The sequence below is a fragment of the Panthera pardus genome, unplaced genomic scaffold, assembly GCF_024362965.1.
Source record: "Panthera pardus isolate Hobbes unplaced genomic scaffold, ASM2436296v1 HiC_scaffold_21, whole genome shotgun sequence".
In the NCBI taxonomy this organism is placed as follows: Eukaryota; Metazoa; Chordata; class Mammalia; order Carnivora; family Felidae; genus Panthera; species Panthera pardus.
The window spans coordinates 27,476,443-27,489,009 of NW_026526777.1; the positions used below are offsets into that span (position 1 = coordinate 27,476,443).

Consider the following 12,567-nt stretch of genomic DNA (forward strand, 5'->3'; position numbering starts at 1 on the left):
GCTTTTTTTAGGATCTCGCTTTCACAGTCAGGGTTTGCTATGCCTACAGCCTAACTACACGAACAGACACCCTCTTCTCTGGAACCCTCCTTGCTCTGAATGCCTCCGTATCTCCCCTCTCCCTGCTTCCTCCCCATCCCCACCTCCCCCCCCCCCCCCCATTGCTCCTCTGTGCTGAGGTTGTCTATTGCCCTCAGATGGTTGGGCGGTGGGGTGGGTAGCCAGGTGTGCTCTCCATCAAGGTTCACAGTCTTTTATTAGTCAGGTGGCCCTCCTTGGGAGCCAGGGAACATCCTACCTCTGAGAAAGGGAAGGGCCTGGACTCAAGGCCTGGAGTTGCTGTCCACGCTCAGAACCCTGCCCCCCTCCCTCCATACACGGGGCGCCCGAGTTTGGCAGAGGGCGGACCCTTCCCCAGATGCTCTAAAGCCTAGACTGTGCAACAGAGCCCCAAGCCCCTGAAAACTGTGCTAGATGCCAGGGATACCGAGGGTATCTAAGTGCCAGCAAGACCTCCCCTCCCTTACTCTCAGGACTGTGGTCTCCCCTGGCCTGTTCCAGCCTGGTCCATGGCATCCCAGGAGTGCCCAACCTCAGCACTTTCCCTTGGTCCCCTCCTCCCCAGGCAGGCAGAATGCGCCCTCATGTTGGCACGTCTGGGGCTCTCCTCTCCATCTGGCCCAGAAAGAGCAGAGACGGATGTCACTTAGGGGAGTCCAGGCCATCACCAGGGGCTAGTGGAGCTGGTTGGCCCAGATGACGGGTACATTCGAGGCTGCACCTTGGGACACTCAGGGCAAGAACAATGGCTCAGTGCTGCCACCTGGTGGCTGCATGAGGCCTGCACATCAACTCTATACCCAGGCTCCTCTACCCAGGAGCCTCTACCTCCGGGGGTTGGTGGAGAATAAAGCAAAGGTTGGGGATGATTTCTGGATCCGCCGTTTCTGCTTCTCCCAGATATAAACCTGGGCTCCCCAGGGCAAGGAGGGCAGGTACCCTGACGCCCAGCAAAGCTGGGAGCTCAGGGTTCCGGGAGGCTGGGACGGAGGCTCCTTGATTCCTGCCCCTCCGTGGCTCTGCCACCTTCTCCTACAGAACAGGAGAGAAAGCAGGGCCATGAAGCCCAGTTTCTTTCTCTCCATCCACGTTGGAGGGGATCCTCTCCTTTCCTTAGGCTTGGTCCCAGGGTTGCATGACCACCACCAGAGATAAGCAGGCTCCCCTAACTGCCATGGGAGCCCAAGCTTGCCCTCCAGCCCACGTGGCCCCTTTGCAGCCTCAGTCTCCCCAGGTCAGTCCAGCCTGAAGCACCGGGCTGCCTGTGGGATGGTCACACAGGTGGGGAGTTTCAAGCCACTTTCCTCCTCCCCTCAGGTCACCTGGCTCCTTCCCCATGAACGGCGCCCCCCCGCCAAACCTCCTCCAGAACCCAAGGTGCAGGGCATCCACACCCCACAGCCCCGCCAGAAAGGCTCAGGGAGTGGGACCGGTGGGGAGGTGGGACTGGGCTGTGATGCCCCTGATGGGGGCAGGCAGACGCAGTAGGTGGAGTCTAGTCGTGGGGCCCCTCTTCCGGGGGGTCCTCATCAACAGGGGGTGCGGGCCGACAGCGGAAATGGTCATTCCAAATCTTAAGGAAGGTGACCCGGAACTTCTGGATGCGGAAGGCGTAGACGATGGGGTTCATGGCTGAGTTGCCATGCGTGAGGAAGATGGCGACGTAGATGAGGATGCTGGGCTTCTGGCAGGAAGGGCAGAAGAGGGTGATGCAGTTAAGGATGTGCAGGGGCAGCCAGCTGAGGGCGAAGAGGAAGAGGATGAGGGCCAGCGACTTGGCGATCTTCAGCTCCTTCCCATAGTACTTCTGTGGGTCGCCAGAGGAGGCCGACACCTTCTTGTTGAGCTGTTTGCGGATCAGGTAGAAGACCTCCAGGTAGATAAGGACCATGAGCAGCAGGGGGGGCAGCACCCAGACGAAGAAGTTGAAGTAGACCATGTACTCCATGCTGATGACCTTCTCAAACTCGCACTCAATCACGGGCTCGCCCTCGCTGCCGTTGGCCGCCCAGGCCCGCTCCACCTCCCCCAGCTTGTTCCAGCCAAACAGGGGTGTCAGGCCCACCACGAAGGAGAGGATCCAGCAGCCGGCGATGGCCACCGCCGCCCTCCGGGGAGTCACCACCGTCTTGTACCTGGGGAAGGGGAGGGCAGAGTGTGAGTCCCCCCCCACCCCCACCAGGCTCCATCAGCCCCTACGGGGCCCCGAAAGGAGGCTCCCGCCCCAGCCAGGACCCAGTGAGTGGGGAGGTGCCAGTCTTTGGCCAGAGGTCCGAGTCTCCAGGATCCAAGATTTGGGCCAGAGCTTACAATGCACTGGTGCATCTCACCTGCAGAGGGTGGGAAGCCTGGTTAGCATAAAAATCATAACAAACGAAAAATCAAGATTAAAAATCAGGACAGAAAACAACAAAGGACCTCCCGGAAGAGTTTTAATAAAATCACCAAAGTAAAAATCAATCACGTGTGCTCGGCACGTCCCCGTCGGTCACCTCTCGTCACTGTTTCACGACAGCCCTCGCGGGGTAGGAAAGCACCGGACGAATGAGTGCCCATCTGACAGATGAGGAAACTGAGGTTCCAAGCAATCACGTGATCCGCCCAAGGCCACATGGAAGGTGGTGGCACTTTCCTGTGCTTCCTCACACACGTCTACACTGACCAAAAACAGCCAGAGGGTTGAAGAACCACTCTTCCCCTTGGGCCAGCTGACTCAACTGTCGAAAAAAGCCTTCCACACCTCCCTCCTGTTGGCCCTGCCCCTTACCTCCCTACCGGTGCCCCCATCTCCCCTTCCATGCTTACCTCCCCTTTCCCCTTCCAATCACTGTCCATGCGTATCTCCTGAGGGCTTGAGTTCAAGCACCATCTCTGTCCCCCAAGCTGATGGAGAATTATTCTCGGGAAAGATAACTGATGGTCACTGAGCATTCGCTGCAAACAAGGCACATGAATGCATGCATGCATGGGTGCACTTGCTGCACAGATGGGGTGTTTTCTGTGCCAAGCGCCAGTCTCTGTGCTTGGTATTAGGTAAAGGACCCTGGCCTCTCCACAGCTCACATTTTGGGCAAAGAGACAGACAACATGGAAATAAATACACAAGACAATTACAGGTTGCCGTGTGTCCTCTGAAGGAAATGAACAGATTATGTCAGGGGATAGAGCTTTCCAGCCTTTTCTGTGTCATGACACACAGAGAAAATGAGAACATCTGGATGACACGGAAAATGGACGAGGCTGCCCATGGGCGGTGACGGCGCCCCCACCGAGGGCAGAGAGTTTCAGCGTCCTGGGAGCTCCCCACTTCCCTTTAAACCAATCCAGCCAGTAACCAGCATGTCTTCTGCCCACACACCGCCCTGGAGTGAGTGCCAGGGGCTGGGGCCCGCCCGGCCCTATGCCGAGGAGCTGGCTCAGCGCAGCAACTTGCCCAGTTGTTATTTTCCAATGCAGCCTCTGAGATGGATGGAGTGCCCTCTTGAGCATGTAAACAGCTCCTGAGACCCACAGGGGTGGAAGGGGAGGCCTCCCTAGGACTCCATTTGCTTCTGTCCTGTGCCTGCAGAATCCGTGGCTTTCTTCTTCACGGCGATGATACTTAAGGTCCCTCTCACCCTGGACACCTCTCCAAGCACCAAAGCCCCCTGCTCTGTGAAGGTTTATAGGGATGGGAAGGGGAACGATTTGAGGGGAGGGAGAAACCAGATCCCCTCACCCCATCTAGAGAGCAAGAACTAGAAGGGATTTGGGGAACCTCATTTCCAATCTCCTTATCATTCCAATGGGAGAAATGGGGACGCTGGCTGACTCTGACACCTTCAGTGTGGTGCCCCCTCCCCTACTCTGATCATAGGGTCCTCGTGTCCCCGGAGCACCAAGACGCCTTGAAGGCACCCAGTTTGCTTGTGCCTCCTTAAGTTTTCTTACACATAATCCTTGCTATCTTGCTGCAACTGAAGCCCATTCCCACCTCTTGGACCACCAGCAGGATGGCCAGCCTGGTGCACACACTGAAAGTCAGAGACTGGAATTTGCAACCTACTAGATCAACCCTTTCTCTGTAAAATGAGACAGTGGACCCCACTTCAGAGGGTAAGGACAGAAAAAATAACATAAGGGAAGTAGTCTGTGAACACCCCACCAATGCTCCTGTGCCTGAGCTCCTACCCCTCGAAGCCCCTAGAAACGCTCCCACTTGGAAAACCTCCAGTGTCTCTAGATGTTCAGCAAAACACAGCCTAACGGCTCTCAGATATCTGGCTCCGGGCTCATTACTGATGATCTGGAAGTGCTCCCCACACATCCCATGGTGGAAGAAGCTCTGGATGAGTCTAGGGGGCAAGACCAAAGGAGCACGGACCGTTCTGCCGGGAGAGAAGGCTGACATTGCCATGGCTGCCGCGAGGTTGGGGGAAGCGGGTTTCCAGGGTGGGCCTCAGCAGGACCAAATGGGGCTGCGGCTGTGGAAGGCTGGGGGCCAGGCACCCCCCTCCTGACCCCACCACCGCGGCCCATCGCACATCCGATTTATATCCATTTATCGTTTACAGAGCCCTGTACATTCACGTCTCAGGTGATCCCCACAACCACCCTGGGAATGCAGCATGTAATGGGATTACCATTTCACAGATTAGGAACTCCAGGCCCCGAAACGGCCGATAACTTATCAGGGTCTCGTGACTCTGAGACCAGTTCTCCTTCGGGGCACCAGGCTCCCTACAGGTCACTTAGATACAGGCTGACTGGCAGAGTGGCAATGCCCCTTTCCTACGAGCTTTAAAATGGGAACATCTGGACCCTGTCCAAAGAGGGTCTGCCCAGAGATGCGGGGATGGACAAGGTGACCTCATGTTGTCATCTAGCCTGGGGACTGGGGGGATGGGGGGGTGGGTGGGAGCGGGGGGCACCCAGGACCCACACCCGGGCAATGATGACCCACTGAGAGAGGAGGTGGGTACGGACAGTAACCCAGGTGCGAGAGAGGGAGGAGGCAACTTCTCACTAGAGAGGCGCCCACACCCCTCCTCCCCTCACCCTTCCTGACTGGAGCCCCGGGGTTAAAGCTTTCCTGGGGCTCCTCCAGGGCCAGGTCCCAGCAGACCTGCAGCTTAGGGTATCAGTTCTCATCTGTTTTTCTTGCTATTTTCTCCATGGTGGGAAAGGGCTGGACCCAGGACCTTAGCTGAGGTGGGGCGGGCTCTCACAGGAAGGGTTGTGTCCCAGGACCAGGGAGAAACTCACCTCTCCCCACACGTGGGAAAGAGAAACAGAGGCTGCAAGTCCTGGGGCGCACATGGGGTGGGGCAAGTTGAATGTTCTCCCATGCTTGGGGCTATCCCTCCCAAGTTGGGGCCTGAGGCCACACCACCCCCGCGGCTGTGTTGGGAACTAGCCAGACAGACGGCTGTCCTCAGGAGCGTGCAGTCTCAGATAGACATGGGGGGGGGCGGCGGGGTAGCAAACTTTGGAGACATCAAAACACAGGGCAGGCAGCACCTTCCGGACGTCATTGAAGGCACCAGCCCCATCACCTCAAGTATCTCCCTCACAGTGCTGAAAATCCCACCATTGGTGAGATAGATCCCTTTGGGTTAAGAATTGGCCTCTATGGGTATGATTTTTAAAAGGCAAGACAGCACTAACTCAGGGTATGAATTCGCTTATGAGCCAACACCTTCCTGATGACAGTGAAAACATGGAAAGACCGTGCACCTGGAGTAGAGGGGTGGCAGGCTCCGAGGGGGAGAGGAAGAGCTTCGGGAAAGAGGGGCAGGGGAGTTCCCATCCCTGAGCGCCGGCCCGGCTGAATGAGGAAGAATCTCCTACCACAGATGCTGCCAGGGCAAGCGTGGTTCAGAGGCGGACATAGGGGGAAGGTCTACAAATCCCACGCTCAAGAGAGCAGGGCAGAGGATGCCGTTGCCACACCCCTGCACACTCTGGCAGGGGTGCCACACGGGAAGGGGAGGTTCCGGAAGCTAAGGGGGGGGGGGCATCGAAAAAATAACAGCTAATTGATCAGTAAAGATGACAAGAACAATGCCGATAGGAGCTAACACTTACTGATATTTTTCGTGGGCCAGGCACTGACTAAAGACAGTCCTATGAGTTAGGTATTGTTATGGTTATTATTTCCATTTTTTTCAACTACAGGAACCGAGACTCCGATGATGAGACCCGTCCAAGGTCCCTCAGCCAGACAGAGGCAGAGACAGAACTTCTAAGATTCAGATCGTTCCAAGTCCAAAGCTCAGGCTGGACCCAACTCTGGCACTCCCGTAAGTTGGCGTTGAGGGGGGTTGGAGGGTGGAACCCCAGAGTGGAAGGGAGCCATGGTGAGCCTTGCCTGCTCCAGACAAGCTGCTTGGATTGAGCCGTTCTGAAGATGCCATTAGACCTGCCTGGGAGCCTCCCTCCTCCCTCCGGGTCTGACCTCTTCATAGCCCCCAGACTGGTCTGTTCATGAGCCGCCTAGATGTTTAGCGGCAGGTGTCGGGGCAACCCAGCGGGCAGGTGCCTCCCTTTGATTCACTAAACAGATACTCACTGGGCACCTTTAGGGTTCAGAAACATTGAAATATTGAAGAGAACGGGCTCTCATGAAAGTAACTTTCTCGAAGCAAGGGGACAGGAAATGGACGTAAAAAACAAATAAACAGATCAGCTCAGACAGTGAAGTCAACAGGACTCCCCGAGGGAGTGAGTAGCCGCTGGGCAGAGGGGACCCTCTGAGGAGGACACGCTGAACTGAGCGCCGAACGATCACCAAGAGCCAACCAGGCGACGATGGGGGCGGTGGCAGCGGGGGGTGGGCAGAGCCTTCCGGCAGAAGGCACGGCCGGTCCACTTGAAAACTACAAAAATTTGAAAACACACTAGTAATAGGCCTTAAGTGTGGAGGGCTTCATGCTGCTATAGTAAGTTGGTTTTGAAAATTATAAACAAAACAAAACAAGGTAAGGCAGGTGCAGGTGCTGAGGCCGGAGGTCAAGGCACAGAGAGCAGCAAGGGAGGCCAGTGAGGGCAGGGACCAGGGCGGGTCGGTCACAGCTGTGGTCAGGGACACACCTAGGGCCGGGAGGGCCACCGTAAAGGTTCTGGGGTGTATTCTAAGTGCAGGGAAGCCATGGCACGTAGAAGAGTAATGTCATCCAACGTCTGTTTTTAAAAGCTCCCTCGGACCGCCATGTGGAGAATGAGTTGTGGCCGGGAAAGCAAGAAAACCACAGGGAGGCTATTTTAGCCATCCAGGCAAGAGATTAGGTGGTGTTCTCTGGTCGGCACAGGGGCAGGGGACAATGGACGGCTTTAAGACGCACTTGGGAACCGAGCCAATGGGACCTGCTGCTGAGTCTGGCCGTCCAGGTGAGAGGAAGAATCATCAAGCTGATGCTCATGTTGTGATCCTGACCACTGGGCAGAGGGAGATACCGTTTCCTAAGTCTCCCCGACCCCTGGCTCCTCCGGGGGCCCCTCCCCTTACTCTGAACCCCAGTCCTCTTGCCCACGAGGTCCACACCGCATCACTGGGCCCTCGCTTCTGTCCAGCTGGGGGCAGATGCTTTCTGTCCATCTCCCCTCATTCAGATCTCAGCACAGACGTCACTTCCTCAGAGAAGCTTCCCTGACCGCTTTGCAAGACAGCCCCCGTCACCCTGTACCTCTTGCCCTGTTTAATTCCTTTTTTTTTCTTCTTTCTTTTAGAGAGAGTGAGAGAGAGAGAGTGCAAGAGTAGGGGAGAGGGGCAGAGAGAGAGAGAGAGAGAGAGAGAGAGAGAGAGAGAGAGAATCTCAAGCAGGCTCCACGCTCAATGCAGGGTTCGATCCCACCCCCCCTGGGATGATGACCCGGGCCAAAATCAAGCCAAAATCTGTCAGACACTCAGCCGACACAGGAAGTGATAAGCTCTATCAGGAAAATTAGGGCCACCCAGGCGCCCCTAATTTTCCTGATAGAGCTTATCACTTCCTGTCTCTCTCTCTCTCATTCTGTCTTCACATATGCATACACATATATGCATTTATCATCTGTTTCTCTCCAGCAGAATGTGAGCTCCGCTCAGGACAGGGCCCTACTTTGCAGGCTCACCACCGCAACCCCGGTACCTCGAACAGGGTTCAATCACTATTTGCTGAACAAATGAATAGATACGTGTAGAAACGGGTAAGCGAATCCACACGGCCATTTATTCAATCACTTATGATTTACCCCATGATAAATAAAATTTATTCAGTGAGAAATAAAAAATGATTTATTCAATCATCTACGATTGGTTGAGGACCTATCACAGGAGTACATCTCAGGGCACCAGAAATAAAGATTAAATGGTAGCTGCTCAGTTGGCGAAGGTCAGATAAGAAAGGCGTAGCCAGATCCCTGGAAGTAATCATAGAGCCCTGGATGAGAAAAAATCATTCCCTGGTTCATTCCCCGCTGCCCTGGGAGCTGTGGGAGCCCACTGATGAATTGGGTAACTACGGGTCTCCTGCTTAGGTCCTGGGACGTAAGGCCGCTCTGACGAGGGCCTCTTACGAGAGGTATGAGAAAGGGCCATCAGGTCACCAGCCAGCCCCCAGCACTTCCACGGTGGCCCAAAGCCCAGCGCTGCCCCTGCGAACTGTGGCCAGAACTAACTTCCCCAGTCTTCCAGCCCGCAGCCCAGAGAAGATGTCTCCTTCTCAAGCGAAATCCTAGTGGGAGCCATGGGCGTGCCCCTCCTCATGGGTCCCGTGCCTCACGAATAGGCTCCTTTTCACAGATAAGATTACTTCCAGTCAGAGGCCCTAGCTGTGCACAGAGGGGAGGCCTCTCCCTGCCCAGAGCCTCCGAGGGAGGATCTTCCTGCGCATGACGAGGCACTGACTTTTCGGTAGACCCTGAGAACGTGAGCAAAAACCCTCCTCAAACCAGGCCAAAGCTCCGAAAGTCACCTGGTGATGAACAGACCACAACACGGGGGCAGGAAAGAAGAATCTGACAGAGAAAAGAGAAGGGGGGAGACCCGAAAGATCTCTCTTTGGTGGATGGAGAACTTGCCAAACAGAGGAAGTGTTCAGGGCACTTTGTCACTGCACACACAAGACCTGGGCCTGAAGCTGGCTGTCCCCAGCCTCCCTCCTCCTTCTGCCCTGCTGTGTGTCACCAGGGGCTGAGCCCTGCAGGCTGCGTTTCCCAAGCTCCTGAGTCAGTGGGGGTCTGCGGGTGAGCACTGGAGCACCGAGGGAGGAGAGGAAAGCCAGGATCTTTCTACCCCTCTCTGTGAGTCTTATGCAGCCGTTACATCGGCTCCTTGGCCTTACCTCCCAGCAGACATGCCCACCGTGGTCCCAGCTTCCACCAGCCCCTGGGCCCCGGGACCCACCTCCTCCCTTTGTCCCTCGGCCCAGGGCTACCTTCCCGTGGCTGCTAATCTCTGGGTTACCTCACTATCCCGTTTGGCCTCTCAGATGTTTCCTCACCTGCGGAACCAATTCCTGGCATTCAAGGCCCTCAGCCGTAAACACCTCAATGATCTCTGAGTTCCCCGTTAGACCCCAGCGGCTCAGAAGTGAAGCCAGAACAGGAAGAACTGAACACAGTCATCACAGAGAACTCCCTGCCGGGGGGATGAGAGAACTGACCAGACTCTTCACAAGTATGTGTTGACTCAAAAGAGAGAGAGAGAGAGAGAGAAAGAAAGAGGGAGAGAAGCCACATGGCCGTTTTGGAAAGGGCTGAATGTGGCCTTGTTGGAAGACAGGGGTGATGAAGTGTCCTGTCAACTGTTGAGGCCAGGGAAGGTCCTCAGGTCTGGCTGTCCCTGTTTCCCAGTCACGTGGCCAGAGCACTGGGCCCGAGGGCTGGGGAGGGGAGCGGGGAGCTGTCAGCGTGTATCTGCAGCCCTACGGGTTGGAGAGTCAGGTACTGAACCCTCCACCTCTCCTTCCCTCTTCCTCGGTGTCTGAGAAGGAGCGAGTCTACATTGTTCTGCTCCCCTCCTTCCTGCCTCCCTTCTTATCAAGAATCTTGGCCACTTGCAACTGGAAACTTGGATCCCAAGACCAGGGAAGTAAGGCTTTCAGACTATTAAACTACTTCCTGCAGAGAAATTCTTCCTCCCAAAGGAGAACAGGAAACCAGATACAATCAAAGGTGCTGGGCACACTCCAGGGGCCAAATATTTAACAGTTACATTGCCCAGGGGAGTCTGGATCAGGGGTCATTGGGAGGGGCCAGGATGCCTGGGTCCTAGTAACCCTGCCTTGAATTTTGCTCACTTCAGACCCTGTGGCATCAGCTACCATGTCTGATACGAGTGTCACCAGTCCCCAAGAGGGAAATCTGTCTGATACCTCCAGGACCAGCCCAAAGGCTACAGAGAGAAGGAGCGGATGCTCTGAGCAACTTGAAAGAAAAGAGCGGATAAATTGATTAGGTCATTAGTGTAAATGGGCCTTGGAAATAGCTCCTGGTCACTTGCTAAGGACAGATCACTCCACAGCCTGGTGGGCAGACCATCAAGTGTGCGTATGTGATTCAGAAACCAGCCGCCTCCCCACCCCTCCCCGCTAGAGATTCAGAGCCTCTCCCTTGGATCTGGGAGCGAGCAGAAAAAAACATAGCTCCTGCCCCAAAGGAACTCTCTGTCTGACAGGTAGGCACAGCCCCTGCCCAAAGGGAGCGGCCAGGGTGACGAGAGAGCAGCCCCTGCCGAAACACACGAGGCCGAGGTTCCCGGCATGAAGCCCAGGCTCACAGGCTGCACGTGTAGCTGGCATCACCAGTCCTGCCCCAGGCCTGCGTGCCACCCCACGAAGCACCTCTTCTCTGTGGGTGTGTCTTCCCTGATCCCTACAGAGAGGGATCTGGATTTGTCAGAGCTGCAAAGGTGGCTGCAGGGGGTAGGGCGTAGGGAGCAGGGTTCTCTGATTCGGAGGAGGCACATTTTCCAAGTACATCTGCCTGCCATCCTCAGTCCTTTCCCCCAGCCCAGGGTGAGTCGGAATGTCCCCGAACAGACGATGCCCTGGGTGATTTTGAGACGCAGTCACCTCCTCCCCACCCACCATGGGAAGCAGCTCTCTGACTCCCAAGGCCAGGTGTGGCCCCACATCCCAGTGACCGGGTGGCCCTGGAGAAGGAGGGGGTCTGACCTGATCAGGCAGCTCGGGGAAACCGGACCCAGACCTCGGCATTCCTGGCCATTTCCTGCTCTGAGACTTAATTCTCTCCTGCTGTCAGGTAAGGCCAGGATGGCAAAAAGACCAAGGCCAAATGGCCCCACCTGCTGAGGGTGACTTTCTGACTCATTTGGTGGGTGGGACGGAAAAACCCACCCTGTCTGCATACGGATTTAATGGCCTGTGAGTGGTTGGTGCAGCGAGGCCTTTACTGTGACGACCGACCGTGGTGGTGAAGGGCCAAATTCCTTTTCCAGTGAAGTGGAAAGACCTGCCTCTGGGGAGAGGGACCTGATGGGATCATTTCCACAGGCCTCTCTGGCCTCTTCAGACAGTGGCCACTGACCAGAGGCAGCCAAGAATCTTCCAGTGTGTCTGGCACGTCAGCGGGGCAGGGCTGGAGGGACATGGGAACGTGAGCACCTCCCTGGGCTCGAGAGCACAGAGGGGCCCATGCTGCCTGTCCGCGTGGCAGCAACCTCAGGACCCCCAAAGAGACAGAGTCCTCCCTTGGGGTCCTTCCTTGTGGTGTGGGTCAGGAGAGAGGGGTTCCCGTCCAGGCTCTGCTGGGAGTGAGCTGGTCTGGGTGAGACCCCTCCCCTTTGGGGCATCTGTGTCCTCAATCGAGATGATGTGGGACTGAGCCAGATGTCTCCCAAGCTCTGCACGGTGTGCCCCCTCTTCTGGAATGCGTTCGATCATCCTATATAGAGAGCTGAGCTTGGCGCTAACAGAAAGCGGGGCTGGAGGGGTGGGGGGGTGGCCTGAGACCCAAACTCCTCTCCCAGTGCGGGGAGGAGGGGCCCGAGGGCCGTGGGGGTGAGGCACACACAGTCTCCCAGAAGGGAGTTCCTCCCCTCAGCTTTCGTGTTCTAGCTATGTGCCCCACAGACAGGACGATGGGCAGTGACAAAGGCCAGAAAGAGAAAGAGGCGTGTGGGGGGGGTGAGTGAAGGAGTAAGTGAATGAAGGAAGTGTGCTGCAGAGTCAGAGTTCGCTCTGTTGACTGAGTTGAACGAGTTCAAGCTGCGGCTCCACTGGTTAACAGCTCGTGGCCTTGAGCAAGTAACGACTGGAGCCTCAGCTCTGTCCTCGGCACAGTGGCCTTCCTGAGAAGACGCCCTTTGCTGGCTCACTGTGACCGTGGGGCTGGTGCGCTAACTTGTCTAGGCCCTGGGTCAATAGTGGCAGCTGGGGCCTAGCGTTGTCACCTCACCTTATCACTTCACCACCCAGGGGACACCCCTGACTCCACTGGAAAATACGGTCAGCTCCTAAAGAGATACAAAGCAGGTTGCAGGGACACAGATTCAAAAGTTGCTGGGGCACCTGGGTGGCTCAGTCG

General features: G+C 56.2%; 1 protein-coding gene across 3 annotated transcripts in view; it reads right to left on the bottom strand.

The window, feature by feature from the left end:
• Nucleotides 1–237: 237 nt before the first annotated feature.
• Nucleotides 238–12,567, bottom strand: part of ADORA1 (adenosine A1 receptor) — a 34,190-nt gene continuing 21,860 nt past the window's right edge. For all 3 annotated transcript variants that reach the window (XM_019432165.2, XM_019432160.2, XM_053909034.1), the window contains one exon: nucleotides 238–2,195. In XM_019432165.2, coding sequence (XP_019287710.1) covers nucleotides 1,556–2,195 — 640 coding nt within the window. In that variant the 3' untranslated portion in view covers nucleotides 238–1,555. The remainder of the gene's footprint in view (nucleotides 2,196–12,567) is intronic.